Genomic DNA, 22,921 nt, shown 5'->3' with positions numbered 1-22,921 from the left:
TTCTAAAATCCAGCTTTCCCTTTGCAGCTGTGGCACTGAGGCTTATTGAGCCTATGGGTGGGCAGTGTCTCAGCACTGCTCTGGCAGCCTTTGCTTTTCATCGCACGTGTTACTGCTCCAGCATCAGTCACTGCCCTGAAATACTGTGTACTACTGAGCAGCTGTGTGAGTTGTACCTGGAGGAGGAACATGACAAAATACCTTTCAAAAATTACACGTTTTCCCTTTTCTGTCTTCTGAAATGCTGTTCCCATGTTTGCCTTGGGTTGTCCCTGGTTTTATGTGTTGGTTTTGCTGCAAGTAAAAAACAGGTCATAGTTACGAGGAGATGAGTGAATGCACAGTAAACGTAAAGATGAATTTCTGCAAGTTCTGTACGTGTCTTCTGACACAGCTGTGTTAGCCGAGCAGTTGCACCAGCTTTGTTCTGAAGTTGAACACCCAAAAGTGGTTATTCTGTGATTTACTTCAGTCAATACTAAAGGAAACAAAAGCAAATGAAACCAATGTGGGGGATACCTTACCCTTGCTGAGAAAAGCCCTTTGGAAACAGTCCTAAAAAAACTACATGTGAACAGGCATGCATTATTCCTTTGATAAGGAAACCCTGAAATACTTTTCTAAATAAAGAATATGGGGTGAAAATAATGGTAATTTGGAGACTAAACCTTATTGCATATTCCCAGTAATGAATTAAGTTATTCTCTGGTAAAGTTAGGATTTTTTTCTGTTTGCTTTTGCCTTCTTGACTCCCAAAGATGCATCAGTTCATCAGTTCATCTGCAATGCCAAGGAGTCAGCAAACAGTGTGGCAGAAGGCATTTAGAAGGGTTTTTTTACATGATGGTGACTTGGAGTTTCTGGCGTATGAAATCCTTTCGTAATGCTAAGCAATCACTGTTTACTTTACTCAGCAGCACAAAATGCCCAAGTCTTGCTTTGTAAGCAGAATGCACAAACTTTGCATTTGTTTTTGCATGACATTTTCACTTTTAAAGGGCTCAATTATGTTTGATCATCCAGGTTATGCAAGCTGTGAGAAGTGGAGAAGTGTGGCTGTGTGTGTTTTACACGTGGGCATACAAGCAAGGAGCACAGTGTCACACTGGTGCCAGAAGTGTTGGATGTCACACTATTCTTAGATTGTTGTTGTGCAACATGACTTTACTGTCTTTTATATAAAATTTATAGGGAACACCAGAGAATGCTGTGTATTTGGTAATCAGTGTTTCATGGGGAGGATTCCCAGTGCCACAGGTGCATGTTATGTACAGCTGGGTATTCGTAAGAATTAAGGTCAAGATATAAATCAGAATAGGGGAGAACCTAAATAGGGAAATTATTTCCATTGTATTCAGTATCTGTACTACTTTAAAAGGTGAAAACTTAAAATCTGAGAATGTCCCTGTTAATGTGGTTGATTAGAATAGCGGGTGGATGCTTGAACAGTTACTACGCAAGTTACTGTTCTGCTTTAAGCCTTGGATTACTCTTAAGTGTAACCGGAACTTCCTGAAGTGTTTGTGTTTCAGGAGTGTGTATTTTTGTTGTAGATGTTTACATTTCGGAGACCTTGGGTCTGTCTGCGAGTGGTTTTATGCCTCTGGCTGGCAAAAAGGAAAAAGATACACTTAGAATGTTGTCATGCAAAAGCAAAGAAATGTGCCTTTGTATGGGAGCATGACTCACTGTTTCTTGCTGTGACACTCCATTGGCTTGATTGTTTTTGTTGCAATTCTGATGGTTTGGTTTATTAGCAGCTCACCTCTCCTGCTAAGCTGTTTCTCCTCTCCCTGCATCACACGTGTTCCAGGTTTTAGGCAGTGTGTGCATCAGTGACTCTGGCAGTGGCTCAGTTTTACCATGAGTGTATGAAAGTGAGCAAGTTGTTCCCTTGTTCACGGTCTGAAGACTTGGGGATGCCTCATATGCCAGTGCTTATCAAATAGCATAAGATGTTAAACTGCTAATTGTGCCTTTGAGAAAGAGATATCAGAAACTGTCAGAGACTGATATGGGACAGAGGGACACAAAGATATTTGTAAGTCTTAGAGAAAGCTACAGTAGGCATCACCTGGCTGGGGTTTGGATCTGATCCAGCAGGCAGGAAATGCCAGAAGGGGAGTGTTAATCTATGTTTGCTTGTAAATGCATGTATAGCTTTGAACCAGCCCCTGGGTTTGGGAGGGTTTGTCTGTTAGGTGTGGAGCAAGCACATCTGAGTCCTTGTGTTTTGCTTGGACACCTGGCTGGGAATAGATGTTGCCCCCGAGCATGAAGGAATGGCCAACTTCAGCCACAGAGGATGGCGGAGTGGGAATTCGGCTGTAGGGTGTTGCATTTAGCGAAACGTTGTTGAGTCTTACTTTTCCCCTCTTTTTTTTTTTTGTGAACTTCCTTGCATTTCTGGTGCTTATTCCCTCTGGAGCTGACCCACCTCTGCAGTGAGACTGCAGAATAGCTGCTTTGTGCTTTCCTGTGGGCACGGAGGACGGGCAGTGGGAGCTGGCACAGCAGCTCCACTGCACTGTCACTCGGGGGCCTCGTGGAATGATTTTCCTTATGGGGCCTCTGCAAATATGTTGGAGATGGGCCCTGAGCCTTTGGCTGGGGCTGAGCTTTTCCACAGCAGACTGTAGTAACACTAGTCATTGATCCAGAGACGTGCAGCCTGGGATTTTTGGGGGGTACAGAAACTCTCCCTTCTCGTAAACTGAGTGAGAGGTGTTTTGCATTTTGTTCCCATAAAGCAGCTATATGTTAGTGAAAAGGGGCTGAGAGGGTATCCAGTTTGTCCTCTCTTCCCAGGCCCCCAGCTGTTCCCTTAGGTGCAGTGTGGCAGGCAGGTTCTCACTGTGAGGTGATGGAGGCTCTTGAGTAGGAGGCTGGACTAGAGAAGTCCTTCTGACTCGAGTTTTGTGTGATCCTGAGCCTGGGGCTGGTACTTGTAGGTTTAGTCTGCACTGAAGTCTGTGTGTAGGGTTACAGTGAAAATACAGCTGAGGCTGTAATCAAACCTTTATTCACTGTGTAAATGCATCCAAAGCCAGAAGCTCATAGTTGGTTTTTACTTCAGGGCTTCTCTGATACAGTGCTTAGAGTTCCAGTTTCCTTGTGGAGGAGTAGGAAAATGGGGGCTTTATTAATCCCTTTGGCTAATACATCCTCAAATTCCACCTTCTTCAGACTGTGAGCTTGCCTCATGCTCCAGTATAGCCCCCTCCTGTACTGCCCGTACCCTGCCCTGCCTTCACTGCTCTTTGCTCTTTTTGTTTGCCTTTTATTCCTAATGTGCTTCTGTCCCTTTCTCTCCTCCCTGTGACCTTTATTTTCCCTTTCCCTTACTGATCCTGTGGCATTCTCCTGCCCCAGAACATCTTAGCCGGTGCAGCTGCTGTGAGTGAAATACCAGCACGTGGCTTTGCTCACAGGGATTGCCCCGGGCAAAGGGATTGCCAGCACATTCCCACTGGGAGTCAAAAGGTAGTACCAGCTCAGCAGTGAGCAACTTTCAGAATGTACAACTCTGTTTTTCTGAAGTACTAAGTTGGTAGTTTTGCCCAGGTCTTTGAAATGAGTTGATGTTGAAGGAGATTTTTGGCCAAACCCTTTATGATGCAGAGCAGTGAAACCATTTGGGACCGTTTAAGTTGTGCAGTTCCTGGGTCTGGGCCACTCTAAAGCTTTGGTTTATTAGAACCGTAAAAGGACCTGAGAGTTTGCATTGTACATGTGATTTTCCACTTCTAGTGCTCAGGACAATAAAAGTACTTTTGGAAAATGTTCATGTTTTCTCTGTTCTCTGCATTTGCTAACAGCTTTCCTGTCTAGCTACTTGTCCTTAAAATTATTTTCTCCACTGGACTGACAAAACTGCCTTGGAAACAATTTTTTTTGAGGTCTCTAAGAAAACAAGGGAGATCCATGTCTTAACAGAAATCTGAAACCTTGCCAACCACAATGCTATTAAATACCACTTTTCAACTTCCATATTCTTAGAAAAGTCTCTCCACTTTGTGAAATAAATGCCCATTTGTAACTCTTAAATACACTGTTTAGTTTAACCTGCAGCTTGTACATCTGTCCTGGCCACATATGCTGTGAAAGAGCATCTCAGTGCCTGTCGCAGTGTGCTCCAGCTTCCTTTCATGCCACAGATTGTACTAGTTTCAGTGGAATTTCAGGTTGGACTGTATAGCTTGTGGTGTTTTTCAGCCTCTAACAGAACCTCTGTGTATTGCTGTGAAAAACCATTCCCTCTCTGTCCATTTTTATATGACTGGAAGGCACTGTAGGTTCACCAGAGCTACATCACTCAGTTTCTCCACTGGTGTGGAAGTGTGTATGTACATCCTGCAATTCATGCAGCATTCTTGCTCAGCAGAATGATTCTATTAAGCTTATTGTGACAGAAAATAAGGTCTTTAATAGGAGCTGTAAATTTCCTGGGTCCTTTGAGTTGTATTGTTTTATTTAATAACTTAGTGATGACTTAGCCCCAATCCTGGGGATGTTTGCTCAGCAGGGGAGCTCTGTGTTCTCAAACACCAGTGGGCATCGAGCAGAGCCTTTTGCTTGGTGTTCTCCATGGACTACAGAGCATGAATGGGAACAGGGAAATAACTCACTGCCGTGCCAGAGGAGCCCTCAAAGAAGTGCCAGAATATCTGGGAAAATGAGCCTTTTTAGCCTGTGGTTAATGACCTCTTTCACAACAATCTGCTACTTTCTTGGGGATACAAATGTCTTAATTATTAGACTTTCATGGATGGGGTTTCAGTTATGCTGAAAACAAGTATTAGGAGTAGATGTGAAATGATGAACAGAGTCCACACTCTTGCTGTTGGTGGCCAAAGGCTGCAAAAGATGCAGATCATTGGTGGCAAGTGATACGTTTCTCTTACAGCCAATTTAGTTGCAGTGAGCTAAACCTAAAATTGTCACTTCTGGTGACAGTCATGTGGTCAAAATGTGTTTGATCAGTAAGGCTGTGTTGTATCTTGAGATCTCCAGTTCAGTGTAACCTTGTGGCAAATACCCACTGCATTAATAAAGCTGTAAAATAAGACCGAAACCTGAAAATCTCTCAGTACTGTTCTGGCTCTATTTGTTCACATGTTTTTGAAGTTGGAGAGGAAAATCCAGTGAAGCTGATTTTCCTTTTGGAGTTTTCAGTATTGCAGCTCTTTTCAAACTCTGCAGGAATACCTTGGGACTTCTTTTTTTCTTTTCACAAGCTTCTCCAAACTATACAAATTTTTACAGGACTTACAAACCTTTACCAGAAGTTTATTTTTACAGAATTTGAACTTCTGGCCCGGTGTGATGCTGTAGGATTTCGTGTGCGTTTTTGTCCAGAGAAAGTCACGAAGCAGACAGTACTTCAGTAATTAATATTAATTTTCAGCTGTTCCACAGCTGTTTCTTGTTAAGTGTGTGGTGAAAGCTGTGTGCTTGGCACATCTCAAAAGTCCATTTCCCACAGTCCCTGCCCAGAGCACTTTTCCACGTTCTTGCTTCCCCAGAGGCTAAGGAGTTACACCGAAGTGTTTGGAGCTGTTCACAAGTCTGATTTTGGCCTCATAACTTGGGAGTGCTGTATTTTGGATACTTGATTCTGAGATGAAATTGTGCCTGACTTTTTACTTTTACCCTGAAAAGGGATTGCAGCAACTATCCCAACAGTTTTGTGTTCCCTGTATTCCTGGTGTTGGGAGTTTCAGTTGGTTTCTTCAGTGCTGTCTTTTTTTACCTTCAACTAAATGCCAAATAAGCAACAACCTCTCTCTGAATCTCAAGAGATGCTCCTTCTCCAAAATTTACAGTCACTTCAGGTATTTATTCTGGTGGCTGAAAAGCTCAAGCTATTTAAAACTGCATCTCCAAATGGAGTAGAATACCTGCTGAACCAAAGCAGGTGGGTCAAGGAAGCTCTTGTCCAAGATGTTGTGTACGGCAGGCAAAGCAGAAGCTTTCCTGTGTTCATCCAAACTACTGGGTTTGATTTATGGCTACAGAAATCAGTTAAGGCTTTGTGTTAGTAATTCACAGGTAGTAGTTAAAAGCTGTGTGATAGGACCTTACAGTTTTTATTTCTAGAAAATCTTTAATTTCTTCTCATTGATGCAAAACATGTTCCTGCTTTGTATAACACTGTTTCTTGTGCCTTTGCTGCCTTCACCTACTGCTGCAGTTCTGTTTGTTTGTTCCACCCACTTGTTGGATGGATGAGGTAAAGGAATGGGTATTTTTGTGTTGGGAACTGCAGAACCCTTAGGGAGTGATATGGACCTGAACAGTCTCGGTTATACTCGCTGACAGGCTGCCTGTACAGAGCTGCATGGTTCAGTGTCCGACGCTGTTCTGCAAACATTGAGTACCTCTGGAAAAACTGCCATGAAAAATTCCCATTTTCTGGGAGCAGTTCACAGTGCCCTAAATGGCCTTTCAAGGAATTTCATGGGTTTTAAGCTGCCTTTATGCAAAATGAAGACATAATAACTGTCTCATATTCCCAATTTGAAAGTAGCTACTTTCTTGGTAAAAATGGGATCAGAATGCCAAAGGCTGAAAATTTACCTTTTCCATTGCAAGCTGAAGCTTTCTGTGGTGGAGGGCTTGAAGCAGTGACTGTCAAGTGCTGCAATCCCACTATAGCTGTGAAATCTTTTTTTGTTTTGTTTTTTGTTTTGTTTTGTTTTTGTTTTTAGTCAAGCTGCAGCTTCAGGCGGAGGAACGAGGAGTGGTGTCCATCAAGGGTGTCAGTGCCAATCGCTTCCTGGCCATGAAGGAGGATGGCAGATTGCTGGCCTTGGTAAGCAGCGCTTTCCTGATGTCTCTGTCTTGCTGTGTCCTGCCCTTGCTCTGTGTGGAGCAGCCTTTCTTCCTGCAGGACTTACTCAGCTGCTAGGTGTGGGATTTATCAGGAGAAATGAGCTCTGCAGCTTCTGTCAATTACCTGAAATAAGAATTAGGAGGACTTTGGTATTTCTGCCCTACCTAGGAGCTGCAAAATTTAACAGGAAGGGCTTGTCTGAGAGAGAAAAATATCACAGTGATCAAAACATTATAGAAACAAATGAAAAATAAAGCGTCTGCCTTTTTACCCTCAGGAGTAATTTTTTTCTCTTTCATTTACTTTCACATAAAGTGATTTTAAAAGATCTTTTTGAAGTGGAAAGTAAAGCAAATTTCTTTTAAAAATTGCTTTAGTGATAATAATCTGTATAAATTATTTTCTCATTTTCCACTTCGTAGAGAATTGAGTTTTTTTGGGCACTTCTACCTCCTAACTAGAAAACTGGCAAGAAAAACACTTTTGAAAATGTGATGATAAAATTGTAAAAGGTATATAAATGTGAGCAAATTAAGCTGCTCTCTAGTGAGACTAGTTTTAGTTTAAACTCTTGCGTGTTTTATTGGTATCAGCTGAATTTTTAACCGTGCTTTAAAGCCAGTGTGTACAGCAGATTCTGAGAGTTAATGTCTCTCAGAGCCAGATGATAAATTTTGCTTTAAGAGCTGCAGTTACATTCATTTTGCTTATCAGACCTGGACACTGTAAATCCCTCATCCATATTTATATCCTTCAGTGCCTGGTGAAGCAGCACTGCAGGGCATCCACCCCGCCAGAATTTTGGTCTGCAATAGTCCCGGGTGCTTTGTGTACTCACACAGCCCCATTCAGCCTCCGTGCAAGTTCCCTCCATGGCTGGGACTAACAATGTGCATTCTTAGCCCTAGTTGAACTGCAGCTAATGAAAGACCCGTGCCAGGGGCTGCAGAAATTATTTCTGATTCCCCTTCTCTGCCTCCGTGAAATGAGACTGAAAGCAGTTTTACAGGAGCTGGGCTCCCCAGGGCGCTCCTCAGTTCTGGCTCCAGGGAGTTTTGTGTGGGCTCGGAAATGCAGTTAAAAGAACCTGCTTCAAGTTACTTGGATATTGTGTGACAGCTCAGTTGAAGAAAATGTGAGGAGTTGTCTACTGTGCTATTCTGGAGTTAGGGATAATTGGGAATTTCCTGTGGTGCTGGTGCGGTGGCATTCAGCTTCCCATTCTAATTGCACTCCGTACCCTGAGCGACGGGGAATGGTCAAAACAGGGTGTTTAGCACCATTTGTAAAATGATAAACATAAACACAGGGGTGTGTTTGTATTTGGGATTTCTGACCTGCTGCTGCATGGTGGGTTTGGTTGTAGAATATGCTTCCCTTGCAGCGTTTAAGTTGCTTAGTTCCTGTAAGGTAAAATGCTTGGGAAGTATCGTCCAGGCACTCGGAATTAACCTTGCAGAATATGTAAAGCTGGGTCACTTTGTGCTTCTCACTTGAGCTTGTAAAACTTTTTATTTTGTGTTGTTTCTGGAAATGGGTATCACTTGAATTGTGTTTGCTGCATACAACATTGTTGTTATTCATAGGTGGATACTCTCTACTTAAAACAAGACTTTTTTTTCTCCAACCAGCCTAACAAACACTGCTGCAATTTCATGGCTGTTTTCTGTAGCACTGCCGATGTTTTTCCATGAGGATTTCTGTGCTGACTTCCAAAAGTCTGTGGCTGGCTGTGCCTTTACCATTTTCTGCCTCTAAACACATTCAAGAAACTGTTTCTAATTGCCAGAGTCTCTTGTTCAGTTAGAGCAGGACTGTGTTTCACGAGAACTTGCAGAGAATGTACAGTGGAAATGCCTGTGATGAATTGCACATGGTAAAACAATGCTGAAATTTCTTTTAAAACATTATAGAACTTTAATTTCTAAACACATAACTTAGTCCTCTAATCCATCAGTGACTCAAGTACTACTCTGTCCTTTTTAATATCTGGAGTTTTTAATTTTAATTACTTTGCAGTGTCCGGGATCAATTTGCATAGTGTCCTTGTTTTACAAATAAATTAATATTTTTGTAAATACATTTGCAAATTCTTATTCAGGCCTGTTTTTTGTCCTGTTGGATGTTTTTGTAATTACTTGTTGAGACATGCTGCAGGGTTTGTTCTGAGCTGGGCTTTGCAGGATGATTTATTGCACAGCTCGTGGACCACCACTCACCCTGGTGATTTGCGTGGGGGTGCAGTGGGTTGTGCTCTTGTCTGGAAATCTGGATGATGCAGCTTTTAATTGAGCATTTTCATGCTCTTGACTAACAGACTCAGTTGTGGGGGAGAGGTGATCTCTACCACTGGAGGAAATGGCTGAATGCATAGTGAAACCCTCCCCTTGGAAAATGCTCTTTTAACTGAAAATATTTGTGCAGAAATACATCTGTTCCATCAGATTTTCAGTGGAAAAATGGAAACATTTCTCATCTGATATAGCTTATTCTGACTTTTCACTTTAAAATGAAATACTTTCACTTTATGGAATGAAATGTGATTACTTAATTTAATGAAGAAATTTCCTGAACTTCCCATGAAAGGAATTTGGACTAACTTGTATTTTATGATAAATAATTTGTTGTTTAAGGATATGACCCGTGCATTGTCATGCTTATGTGGTTTCACTTTGATCAGCCAGGTTTTGCCAGACTTCAAGGACTTTACTCAAAGGGAAATCCTTGTCTTTTGATGTTATGGATTCAAATTGTGCTCAAAGAATGTTTGTAAGAATAACTTGCATTTAGTTTGAGCAGAGTTCAGGTGTTTAATGAGGTGCTGTGAAAGCTTCTACTGCCAGACCTGCACTCTGGATGCAGCCTGGACTGAAAGGAAGAATCACAGATATCCAGGGTTTTTCCAGGTGCTGAGATTGACAGTGCAGTCGCTGGCATCCACTCTTGCTGGACAGCAGTCCAGCTCCTGAAATGTCACCTCTGGCAGATGTTAAGAACACACAGTTCACGAAGCCTGAGCAGTCATTTGTCACCTAAATTATGGAGTTTATGTCAAAATGTTTACATTGACAATGTGCTGTAGGAAAGCACTGGTGTCATGTATGCTTCGGCGACAAATACGGACTTTTCTTTTTTCACCCTTTTTGATGTGCCTCTGCCTGAATTTCCAGCGTGGGCAATTGTACTGAATTGTCTATACTCTGCTTAAAGTTTTTGTTCTTACAAAACATTTTCTTTATACATTTTCTGATCAGAACAAAGAATTACACAGTAAAAGCAAATTAAAAGCTGCTTGATCTGTGTTAAGAGACAATAAATGAACCACAGGTAAAAACCTCTTATTGTAGGTGTTTTTAACAATATTTTCACAGTAAGTATCTTTCTTCAGTCGTGAAACAGTTAATCTCTATTTCTTAAAACCAAAAGTACTGCTCACATTCTTGCTAAGTTAGAATGTGAAGAATTGATTTGTGGTGCTACCAGTAATACTTTCTCTTTTCCCTTTCAGAAATACGCAACAGAAGAATGTTTCTTTTTCGAGCGTTTGGAATCCAATAACTACAACACTTACCGGTCACGGAAATACTCGGATTGGTACGTGGCACTGAAAAGAACTGGACAGTACAAACCTGGACCAAAAACTGGACCTGGACAGAAAGCTATCCTTTTCCTTCCTATGTCTGCTAAAAGCTGACTTCCATGGCAGATTCTGAGCATCAGTGCCACACAGCACTAGAGATGCTGCCTTTCCTACTCCTCTCCAAAGTAGCCAAATATAAGCAAATATTTGCTGATATTATAACTACTTTTGCAGATACCAGATTAAACCATGAATGTTTCATACTATCTTTTCATTGCTCTTTAAATCTATTGTGCCAGTGTACGTGGAGGTAAAATGTCTTGCAGAATATATTTTCAGGATCAGTAACATTTCTGTTCTCCTCTAGGTACATATGTATTTTATTTCCCTTATGCTTGCGTTACGGAGTAGAGGAGAAAAAACCTGATGCACATTCATAGCAATAATTACCTTTAGAAATAATTTATATCTTAGCTTATTAGAGAATAATTATGTTCTAATAATTACCTAAAAAGAAGTCCACGGATAACTGTAATATGCAACACTGCAATAATAATTCTAAATTATTACTAAAAGGAAATGTGAAATGTATTGCTATCACGTCATGTTTCTGTAGGACTCGGGCAGCTCCCTGTGGTAGAGTTTGTAGAACAGGCCTGTGTAGACAGCTGGGAACTCCCTCATGGTTATGTCAATCCTATCAAACCCTTCCCGGTACCCGAACAGCAAGAGCTTGGCCACGTTGCTGGTGATGGGCGTGGTGTTTTCCATCCTGGCCAGCTCCTCCAGGTCCATCCACTCGCACCGGAGGCACTCGTGCTGGCAGAAGCTGATGTGGAAGGAGGAGGGCTCCATGCGGCAGATGATGTACATGTCTGACTTCCCAAAAGCTCCAGGGTGCTCGTGTTGCTGCCTGATGCTTAGGATGGACTTGAACTCTGACTTGATGCCAGTCTCTTCAAAAACCTCTCGAACTGCTGTGTCTCCTGGTGGAAAGAGCAATCCTTACAATACATCTGAGAGTAACTTAGCTCTCCTTAAACCTTCTGGAAAGGTAGAAAGCCTGTTACTCTGTTCTGCTTCGTAGGGTTTTCAGAATATTAGTCTGCTTTTCCAACACAAGGATAAGTTAATTTTTTGGTTCCCAAACAGAAGTAATTGTGTGCCTTTCCTGTGTATATTGTACAGAATTACTTTGGTAATGCTGTACAGAGTGTGGTTTCTAATGGACACCGATGGCTGCTGGCTCCACTGACTTGTTAATCCAAGACATCACTGCACTGCCTTTGCAGTCCTTTGGATCCCCATCCATGTCCTTGCCCCTGCCCAGTCTCAGGTTCAGACCCTGCGTAGCTGCACCTGTACCCATGTCAGATCTCTTGACCGGATGTCTGCACTTCACCCCAAGAGGTAACAAAATGTGTAAAACTCTTTTCAGAAAGTCAAAGTTGATGCCTGGTCCTTTTCAAGATGTACCTTAAGAGTCTGGTGACATTTCAAATATGCCACAGCACCAGTGCAGTACAGAGCCTGTTCTTGCAGGAAACATGCTGCATCTGTGCTGCACCTATGCATTCTGTGTGCCCCAGCCAGACTAAGGTCGGTGCTAACACTGCTCACCACAAATGCAGCAGGATCTTTAAGGGTCTACAGGGTCTGCATGCTGCAATTACAGCTACAGAACCACCCATCCATCCAGAAGTCCTCCGGAGAGATTCTTCTCTTCAATAACAAATTGAAGAGTCTTGAAGAAGATTTGTAATATTCCACCAATTTTTCCAAAGTCTGCAGTTTCATCGTAGTAAAGTAAAATCCTTGCCTGGGGTAACTACTGGTAGGTTAAATACTGGCTTTTCCCAAATTAATGTAGCCTCCTGGTTGTGTCTGATTTGAGTGGTCAATGTACAGAACTGTTGTGCAATGTTACCTGCTCCTGTCAGTTCATTTTCAGTAAGGAATATGTGCTGGCTTGCTTCCAAAAGCAAATGCATTTTAAAAGGCTCGTAGAGATTCACCATCCTATGGAAGCTTGCATCTTGCCAAGCCAGAGAGGAACAAACCAGACATTTCAGGAGTAGTCTTGGATATTGGAAATAGCAACTCCCTGTGGCAGGTGATTTTGTTAGTGGGCAAGGGGCTGTGTTACATAGAAGTGAACCAAGATCGTGAGGAATGCTGAGTAAGGCAGGCTGTGGTTAAGAAAACTGCAGTAATGAGGGATTTTATTTAAACTTTGAGCTTTGCTTTTAGATGAAGTGCCATTTTCTGTTTCCCTTTTATTTAAATGTGTATGTATGTATATAAATATCTTATGACAGTTAAAATAGAAGAAACACTAGGGCTGGAGTTTCAGAAATACTCAGATACAAGAATGTGTGCACTTGGCTTAATCTGCATTATGAAACTATTGGTGTCAGTTGCATGAGTCAGTTGGCACTCATTTAAGTATGCAGCCATGCATCTTGTCACTTCATGTAACCAAAGGATTTTAAGCATTGTAATTGCAATTTTTAATTGCAATTTAAAATTTAGTCCCTTGAGTGACTTGTATTTTTAAGGTTTTATGTAAGAAGGAAAATTAGGCTTTATTATATTTTATGCTTCACTAATTTATATATTCCTGTAATATAAGATGTGATGCAGAGAATTGTAACTTTTATTATTCTGTAGTTTAGAAGTGGCAGGAGGGAAGCTGCATAAGAGACTTTTCTTCTGGGTGGTTTTTAGTCTAGGCTCTAGCCATCATCTCACCTGTTAAGTGAAGGATGGCTGATGTCATACTCAGTTGCAGTATCACTCTGAGGAATCCCACTGGAATGCCAGTGCTGGTCATTTGTTGTTCCCTTGAGTACAAAAATCCTGCTGCTGTGCTGGCAGTAGAAGTGAGAAGGAGCCTGGCTAGCTAACAGCCATGGCATTTGGGATTCTTTTGAAAACATGGATCCATTTCACCATGTTACATTGCATTGTCCAGCAAATATTTTTGATTTCAATCACCAGGTTTGAACAGAAAGACTTAAAACTCATGAATTATGAAAACTAAACTCAATCATATCCTGAAAACCAGCAATTTTCTCCATGTATTGAAATAATAACTGGAATACAACCCTACCACACGTGGTTGTAGGGAGACTGCTAAAACAGTAGGTATTTCTAAGGTATGGAACAGTCAGGAAACCTGGGCTCAATACCCAGTTTAAGAAGTAACTAACCTATGGATGATGATTTTAATGGCTGAGATACATGGAGAAAAAAAAGCCGGATTTTCTTTCTCTTCATGAACACTTTTGTTCATTCACCTTGAAGATAAACTGCAGCAGTGTTCAGCTGTGCTGTGTTGGAGAGAAATGAGACGTTTCCTCAAACCAGCATTGTTTCCTACCACAGAAGTGCCTCTGTGGGAGTAGGTGCCCACAAGACTGAGGCCCTGCACTTCACCCTGGCCCTGTGCCCAGGAGCTCTTGGTCCAAACTAATCAAGTGAAGGGGGTGGAAGGAAGCAAGTGCATTTATTTCTGTTTTGTGCATAAAAAGGGAGAGTTGGAAATTTTTGCTCAGTCTATCTCTGAGGTCACTGCCCTGAATTCCAGTGTGAGCTGAGAGCTCCTTGTTTCAGTTTTATTTGGGCTATATATGGATTACCTTAATCCTCTGCACTTCTGGCTCATATTACAGCATATCTGACCAGCCTACAAAAAATTAGCCAGCTTCAAGCACTTGCTTAAAAGAAAGTGTAGAAAAGAGTAAATGTTACAAACACAAACCTTCTTTGTCCTGAACATGCTACCCTGTTACCATGAGGGTCCCAGGACTGTGTCACTCCATCTATTCACTATTAATTCAAGGAAACAATCCATCACAGGACCAACGTGGGTCACAGTGTATTTCAGTGGCATTCATGTCTTTATAGTTCTGTTGCTGGCTGACCTGTTCTCATAGAACTTACCAATGTCTTCTCCTGGATTAGACAAACCTCCTGGAAATTTCCATGCGTTTATAGTCTGTTTGGAGGAAAAATTCATTAATGAAGTAGTCAGCCTGTGTTGTATTCTTTAATACGAAGGAGACAGTTAACACAACTTTTTTCTTTTCTTGAAGTTGCAGTATTGTTATTTTACAAATAGCAGTAAGCAGGAACTTGTTTGTTCCTGCTGACATGATGATCAGAGACAGCTACAGTCTGTATGAACTATTGGAACAAAACATCTACTGATTGAAAATACAAACTGTCTAACAGTCATTAGACAACGTTGCTGCTAGATAGAGTAGTTGAGTATAAAAAAAAAAAAGCTGCTATAGACTATATAATCTTATATTTAATCACTGATGTATTCCACTTTCATTGTTTTGGCTTTTAAAAATGTATATATATTTAATCTTACAAACAGGTATTATGATTGTACTGTTCTACACTGCACTGGCTTTAAGATGTCTGTGTGTCTGTAATGATCATTTAGTGTAACTTGTCATTTTCATGGAATACAAGAAAATGAGGGCTTGTGTGTAATTTATGTATAGAAACACTTATTGAATTGCAATAAAGTTCAGTATTAAAACATGAAGTGCAGTCTTGGTGTTGTGACTCACACTGCTAAAGGAATCCCGGCATCTCTTGCAAGAGCACAAAGATTTGTAGGCTTTACCTTTACTTCTATGTACTTTCTATTTCTTGTTAAAAGTTTATGTAGGAAGAAGTTACCCTTCTCCTAGAAATAAATGCAGTAAAAAGGCACACTGGCCCAAAAAAAGCTTTTTTTTGTCCATGCAGCACAGCAGGGAAGCTGTGTGCTTTCCAGTGATTTGAAACCCTAATGACTACATTGGAAAATTATTTTTTTCCTGGGCATTCTTAAAGGGCTTGGATAGGAATTTAAAGTAATAGATTAAAAATAGTGCAGATGGAAAGTACATATATTTGCCTATTGGCTTTAAGATTTACTTTTAGTTCCTGGAAATCTTTGTGTGTTGTGGAATTGTCCTGTCACAATTAAACCCAAAGAGTACAACAGCTGTTATTTTTTTTTACTCTGATATCTGTTTCAGTTATTTACAAAAAGGTAAGCATACACATTTATATTTTTGTGTATAAAAGAGTAAATAAATGTCATGTTTCTAATGTTTACAGCATGCTGTTCTCTTCCAGGATACTCTCTAGAGCTGGAACCACTTTTGGAGTATACAGCATGAGAGGTAGGTTTATGCTTTAAATGGTTATTGCTGAATGAAAGCCTGGAGGTCCTCCTAAAGCCAAGTCTTTGACATTTGACTTTATTGTAAGTAAAAATATAAAATACAAAAATGAAAAATAAACATCTTCAATTACAGGAAAGAAGTTCAGAGGAAGAGAAACACCCTTGTCTTTTGTGTTAGAAACTCAGTATTTGATATGATTAAACCTGCCTATGAAAGCACTCTTTCACTGAAGTTCATTAAATGTGTTGTAATGATGAACTGATGTTTTGGGTCCTGAGGAGACAAGTCAGTAGCTGTTTAGGAAAAGATGGAAGAATGCAACCAGTGAAATTCTGGCACAGTTTTAACTGTACAAAATGAAAATTATGCATCCAAGTGTATTTCAGTCTACCTAAGTTTTGATTGTTTCATGTCAAAACTGCATTATTCTCACACTCTTAGAGAGTTAATGCAGTTTTAACACGAAACACTTTAACTTGCAAATGAAAGCATAGTGGAGGCTAAATGTCTCTTGAATGGACTAGCACAGGCAGCTGCCAGTGAGTCTGAGATTTCTCTGCAGCAGCTGAGTTAAAACTTGGGTTAGCCTGATAGGGGCTGGAAGGCATTTCAGTGATGGATGCTTGGTGACCTTAAGCCACATCACACAAGCCACCCTCACCACAGCACTGCTCTGGTCTGGCACCCTCTGTAGTGAGGGCGGGCACTTCCGTGTGTGAGGAATTAAAGATCTTTGCACCTGCTGGACCAAGGTGGTCTCCAGGTCATGGCAAACCATGCTGCTGCTTGTTTAAAGCCACAAATATGCCTGGAATTTTGGAAACCAAATCAAATCAGAGTCCTTCTCTCAAAATCTGTTTTGAGCCATGGGGATTTTCCATGGTTTTAATGGATCCAAACACAAGATCAGGGACTCCTGGGTCAGTTACAGGAGAAAACAGAAAACTCAAAGCAGGAAGGATACTTAGTTCTGCTGAATCCATCCACAGTTTTAACAAAGCTGTTAACTTTCAGACGTTTGTTTTTTTTCCCCTTAAAATGGAATTCAGCAATTTTTTGATGGATGTGTTTAAGACACTTGTAAAAGGAAGTAACTTCTAACTACCACAATTTAGGTCTGGAATAAAAATAAACATATATTTTGTTTTTTACTACAGAACAGGCTTATCTAAATTAACTTCTTTATTTTATAATCCTGTAACAAACATACCTTATTTCTGTCTTGTACAACCAACACCTTTCCAGTGCTTTCATCTAGAACAGCACCTGGAATAGAAAGAATATTGAAAAAGAGGAAGTGTTGGACAACGTTGTTCAAACCTAAAACCCAAAATTTAACATGTTTTAGATAAAGCATAATAAACCCCTAATGTACAGCTAGCAAGATTTGTATGAATCAGAAAGTGGTTTGTCAGTGGAAAACAGATGCACAGTGAAATATCAGAAAAAGATTAAGTATCCTGTATAAAAATTCAAAGTTGCAGTACCAAGATAAATAATTCCAACATTTAAGTTCCAGATTAGACAAGAAATGAAAAGAATAACTTGCTTGTGTTAATATCAGAACTAAAGAATGCAAGATCAAGAGGTTACCCAAACAATCTGGCAAAGCTGCTCGCTTCAATAGACATGCCTGCAATCTTCCTCAAATAACAGAATTTTCCAGTGACTCTGGCTGAGAAGCCATCCTTAAGGGGGATGAATTTTTCTCCAGTGAAATTCATTACAAAGCCCCCACCTGCAATAGTGAAGATTTGAGTGGTTTTGGGTTAATAACACACAGGTTTAGTACTCTGGGCTGACTGCACAGATAATGTTTAGCTGTGTGACTACCTTTGAACTCAAACTATCCAGCTAACAGCTCATGACAGGAACTGCACCATAATCTGAGTCAACATCTTAATCAAAAATTGTTGTTTCCAAGTGGAAAAGTGACACTTTCACTTGATGAAAAAACTTGTCTGGCTGAGAAGTGCAGTTTTTCCTTATGTCCTCCTAGTCAGCCTATGACTTTCTACCACAGATTACAAGTTTTCCTACTTTTTGGAACCCAAGTGCTTTCACGTTTATTTATGTCATACTCACTGGTCATACTTAAAAAATGTTGTTCCCTTAAAACAGGCATTTTTCTCAGATTTTAAGGAGTGCTGTGGTGCAACTTACCAGGATCTATTCCACATCAATCATGCATGGCTTTCAAATTAGAGGTTATCAGTAACAAAATGCTTGTGTCATTTTACAGCAGGAAGAAGAGGATACAGGCACATCTGTGATGACATGTGCATTTAAAACACTATGGAGAAGTATACCCACAGGAAGGAATTATTGAGGAGTGAGTGTCCAGCTAAAAACATCCTGTTTTTTAATAATACATGTAGAGTTACGTGTAGGAGGATATTTCAAAGATGAAGTACCAGGCTTCCTTCAAGATATGTCAAAGGACGTGCTTTAAGAGGGTAGTCACATATCTGCCTCCCCGTGGCTTGTGACTTTATGATTTCATTCTTCCTGTGAATATTTAGCAGTGTTCAAGTTCAACTACTGTAATGATTAAAAGAGGCTACAAAAGGAAAGCAGGGGGAACTTTGTGATTAGAGGATTTGTTTTCTAGAAAGCCATTCCTCAAGCCAAAAGGTTTGCTGAGACCAGGGGGGGCTGGTGAAGGCAGGAAACTGCCGTTTGAATAAAACAAAAAGTGTGTTTGCTCTCCTCTGTTCTCATTAAATTGAAACCTGTGAATGTAATTTTTGGCAGTGAAATTTCCAGTGAGGTGATCAGAATCTCTGCTAAGGGATACCTAAATCCAGAGCAAGCAGGAAGAAAACTCACTAACAGAATTTGGTTTCATGTTCCCTCACTGGGCTATACCTGGTTGGTATCAGTGAAATTAGAGTTTGACTGCCCTGAGTTGTTTTTAAAACTCTCCCTCTGGCTACAAATGTGGCACATGGAGCTTTAAATCATCCAATGCCAGGATTAGTTTCTGGGAAGGTTTATACTTGAAACCCAACCAAGTAATCACTATTACAATACCATCTGGTTTTGAATGTTCTTTTTTGGGGAATAGGCAAGAAAAGCATTTTAAAAATAAAAAATAATCCCATAGATAACTCCAGATAATAAGTAATGGGGGAGAAAAGTATCTTCATTCTACCTGTTTTATTTATGACAGATGTAAAAATGCATGTAAAGATGTTCAGTGTTGAGAAGCACCTGTGAACACAGATGCCGCTGCCTGCATAAGCATCAGCAGACAGGAGCAGGTATTTGTAAAACTTGGGTACTACTTTAAGTCACTTTTCAAAGTGGCTTATCAAACCTACCCCCTCCATCTTCCTGTGCAGTTTCACGGTAATACAGATGCGCATTTTAGATTTCCTAAAGTATCAGGACTGGCCAGGGCTGATGATCCTATGTGTGTGTAGGCTCTCCTTCCTGGAGTCCTTCAACTCCAAGGACTTTGTTTCAGCAACTTGATGATGGTGGTGGCAATGCAATTAACAGCTGTGTTTTAAGGCTTGTAGACCTTGTGAGGGGGAAGAAAATGCCTTTCATTTTTCTTCCTCTCCTTTTACTTTCCTTCCTCAGCTTGTTGCTCATGCCATTGTTGTGTGGCATATTTACAAACATGTCACTTCTGGATGGCAGGCCACATCCTCCTCGGAGGTGGACAATTTTGGAAATGCCTTTTAAAAACACATAAATCACTTCATACACCAGAGACTCCTCTGTATCTTTACACATGTGGAAAATCCTGCCGCCTACAAACGGATGTAGTAACTTAGCTGGAGCACACATCACATATTCCACTATTTCTAAACAATAATGGCCAAGCCCAATGAGTAACATTTGCTACTCTCTGCTTGGCCACTCTCATCCAGTCTGGTAAAACATGACCTGACCCTGCTTATTCACACCTTTGTCATCACTTGGCTGCACGGTCCTGAGGCACAAGCCCTGGCTGTGCTGTGTTTGCTGCGTGGGAAACTCCAGACAGGAGGAAAAGCAGCTGCTGGTCTACTTGGCAATGAGACTTGCTACCTGTTCCCTGCTCCTGTGCTGGCTTCCTGCTGGCCAGCCAACCACTCCACATCTCTGCTTTCCATTTGCAGGATGCTCACAGGACTGACTCCTGCATTTCACTGACTGGCCACAGCTTTGAGATGGAGACTCTCACTACAACATTGATTTTATTTGCTGCAGACACGTTCTAAAATACTTTTTGGTTAGAGAATAAAGAGAGCCTTGTGTTTGATCCCCTCCCCAATACTTTAATATTTCAATACAATGAATTACAAATAGAATGGAGTCTTTCCACTACCCAGAGTCTCCCTCCTAAAGTAGAAAGATAATGGAATAAACCTAGCAGGTGGTATCCATGCTGCTGAGTGTATATTTGGGATGTGTTCCAGACCCACTGACAGTGAGTAGAACAAAGGACCAAAAAAAACCCCACACAGCAGTCATAGTTCACACTTCTTTACCTGCCTACAATACTCTCCTGAAGTATACACATCCTTTGAAGAAAATCCAAATAATGACTAAAAGCATACACATTTGAAAAATGGTAGCAAAGAACACATACATTATATGCTTGCAATTTCAAAATCCATACAATAAATTATGAAATCCATATACCTACACTTACCAAAGTTTTCTATAAAGTTTTTTCCTACTTATAGAGTGCTAAGTGATTTGAAGCACAGATGTAAATCATGCTCTGAAAACACATTTTTAAATATTTGCGAGTCTTTTGGAGTTATGATTTTTCTTAAAAGTTCTTTGTGATGCCCACCAGGGTCACAACTCATCTTTAATGTGATTTCCCTTCAAGTAGCACTTTCAGCTGTTAAAGTTCTACTTCAGAAAACCTCTCTCTCTCTTGGGTTTCCTCACGAGGAGTAACCCGGTGCTGTTGTGAGGGGAATGCACTGTCCTGCTGCAGTTCAATGCCACATATTTTAATGGTGAGGTTTCCATACCTCAGGAAAACATGCTCCAACATGTCCATTGACAAACTCTGAGGTGCCTTCTGCATCCACCCTGCCCTCTGCTGGCCTGGGAACCGAAGGCTCCCTCTACTGATGGCAGTAGCACTGTTTTGTAATCCAAGGGTTTTTCCCCCCAAACTTCCTTTCACCTGACCTGCTGCTACACAGAACAAACCATGTTTTGTGAGTTGTTCCTAACTAGGTTTTTCAAATTGCTGTTTATGGGCCTTAACACCACTCAGTGGAGAAATAACACCCCACAAAGTCCCTGCAAGCCAAGGACAAACAAGTCAGGGTTGCAACTGGAGAGACTTGCTCCCCACAATCTCATAATTTCTGTGTGTAATTGTAACCCTTAACCAGTACAGAGGGGTCCACTCAGTAACCTCCAATTACAGATAAATGATAACTGAGTGATGGGATAGGTAGTGGCTTATCTGTGGAACTCTGCTGAGTGAGAGAACAAAACTACTTGAATGTGGTGAAGCTAACTTCAAGCTGACTGTATTTTTTGGGTCATCATCAGTCCCTTGTGCTGTACTATATGAAAAAAGAAAAAAGGGGAAACTATCTTGTCTAGTCCCTTGGAAATTTTCTCAGTTATGTAACAACTTTCTAGCTGTGGTTGTGGGAGGTCTAGATGGTAAGAGTACGAGTTTGGGTTTTTTTGTAAAATATATGCTTGGATTAAAGACTTCTAGATGAGCTTTCAGACCATTGCAATTTAGGCTAATAGATGCTTCAGCTTCTCAACAATCCCTGTTGGGTCAAGTTTTCCCATTTACAGACATTAACTTGAACACAGTTTAGACAAGTTAAGCACACAGACCAGAGAAGTGTTTTTTTCTCTATGTTGGTGGTTACTTTCTCATTCCAAAATGCAGCAGCCAGTTGGTTTCCACGTGCTGGCTGTACAGAGGAACAATTCCTAGTGAAGGGGCTCCTAAGGGCTCCTTCAGCACTTTCAGTGGGTGTCAGCACTCCTGTAACTCACCTGCAACCCCCAGCTGGTGTGTGGCAAACCCTGGCAGCCTGCTGGGCCCCTCTCCCAGCCACAGGGTCAGCGTGGAGGAGCCCTGCTCAGCGTGGTGGAAAGCAAAGCCTTGGGAAGCAGCCACTGCCACAAGGCTGCTCTGGAGGATGGGGACACGGAGCCAGACAGCAACACGGCCTTCATCCCGCCACTGAGACACAGACTCTGCAAAAGAGGGAAGCCAGGAGGGTCAGGGACCCCTTTGCCCTTGATCTGTGCTGTTTTAAACTTTGCCACACGGTGCAGCTGACAGTAATGTGCAAAAAGCTGTGTTTTCATGTCATTTACCAAAGGGTAAAACTCCTATCAGTGTGAGAAACTCACCAGCAGTTTCAGAGGCTGCCAGCTTGACATTTTATGTGGTACAACTTGGTGTTCATGTGCAAAATTATGGCTTTTATGTTTAGGGTCTGCCATGAGAAACAGGGAAAAACTACTCTTCTGGAGTGCCCTGTCCAGTTCTGGGTTCCTCACTATAAGGAAGACAAGGAACTACTGGAGTGGGTCCAGCAGAGGCCACAAAAAGTATGAGGGGTCTGGATCATCTCTCTGTGAGGAGAGACTGTGGGAGCTGGACCTGTTCAGGCTGGAGAAGATGAGTCCCAGATAGGACCACATCAATCTATCCAAATATTTCAAAGAGAATAATGCCAGACTCTTTTCAGTGGTGTCCGGTGAAGGGACAAGCAGCAGTGGCCATAAACTGAAATACCTGAAATTTCACCTCAACACGAGGAAGAACAACTTCACACTGAGAGTGGCACAGCACTGGAACACGCCGCCCAGTGGGGGCATGGAGTCTCTTTCTCGGGAAACATTCCAAACCCACCTGCTGTGGTTTGTCACTCCTGTGTCACCTGCTCCGGGCGACGGCACTGGGTGATCTCCAGAGATCACTTCCACCCCTAATTATTCTACGGTTCTGTGAACAACCTCTGGTCCCTCCTGCCAGCGCCCCTCACCTCCCGGCCGCGGCTCGGACTCCGTGAGGGGAAGGCGGTGGCTGAGGGCGCCCCCTGGCGGGCCCCCCGCCGCCCCTCACGCACCGCCCCCCCCCGCCCCGGGACTCGGGACCCCTGCCCGGCACTTGCCCCGCAGCCACCGCCCGAAGGCGGCCCGCTCCAGCCGCGGGGAGCCGCGCAGCTCCCCTAGATCCACGCTCACCCCCCCGAACTTGTCCGGCCTCGCCCGCAGCCCCGCCAGGGCCGCCCAGCCCCGCGCCCACCGCAGCGCCCGCCACGGGCCAGCCATGGCGCTGAGCGGGGCGGGGAGCGGCCGCCCTCAGGGCGG

At 41.9% G+C, this 22,921-nt stretch overlaps 2 protein-coding genes across 2 annotated transcripts in view; one reads left to right on the top strand and one right to left on the bottom strand.

Moving 5' to 3' along the window:
- FGF2 (fibroblast growth factor 2) overlaps window positions 1-13,939 on the top strand; it is a 33,310-nt gene extending 19,371 nt beyond the window's left edge. The window contains exons 3-4 of the mRNA XM_079305985.1: window positions 6,711-6,814; window positions 10,344-13,939. Coding sequence (XP_079162111.1) covers window positions 6,711-6,814; window positions 10,344-10,529 — 290 coding nt within the window. The 3' untranslated portion in view covers window positions 10,530-13,939. The remainder of the gene's footprint in view (window positions 1-6,710; window positions 6,815-10,343) is intronic.
- Window positions 11,003-22,917, bottom strand: NUDT6 (nudix hydrolase 6). Its single transcript, XM_079305989.1, has 5 exons — window positions 22,723-22,917; window positions 21,593-21,796; window positions 16,818-16,873; window positions 14,361-14,415; window positions 11,003-11,401 (listed from the first exon to the last, which is right to left on the bottom strand). The coding sequence occupies exons 1-5, from the start codon at window positions 22,880-22,882 to the stop codon at window positions 11,013-11,015; spliced, it is 864 nt and encodes a 287-aa protein (XP_079162115.1). The 5' UTR covers window positions 22,883-22,917; the 3' UTR covers window positions 11,003-11,012.
- Between the last annotated feature and the right edge of the window lie 4 nt (window positions 22,918-22,921).

This window comes from Erithacus rubecula (assembly GCF_903797595.1).
Source record: "Erithacus rubecula genome assembly, chromosome: 5".
In the NCBI taxonomy this organism is placed as follows: Eukaryota; Metazoa; Chordata; class Aves; order Passeriformes; family Muscicapidae; genus Erithacus; species Erithacus rubecula.
This window is presented reverse-complemented; position numbering and strand designations above follow the sequence as displayed.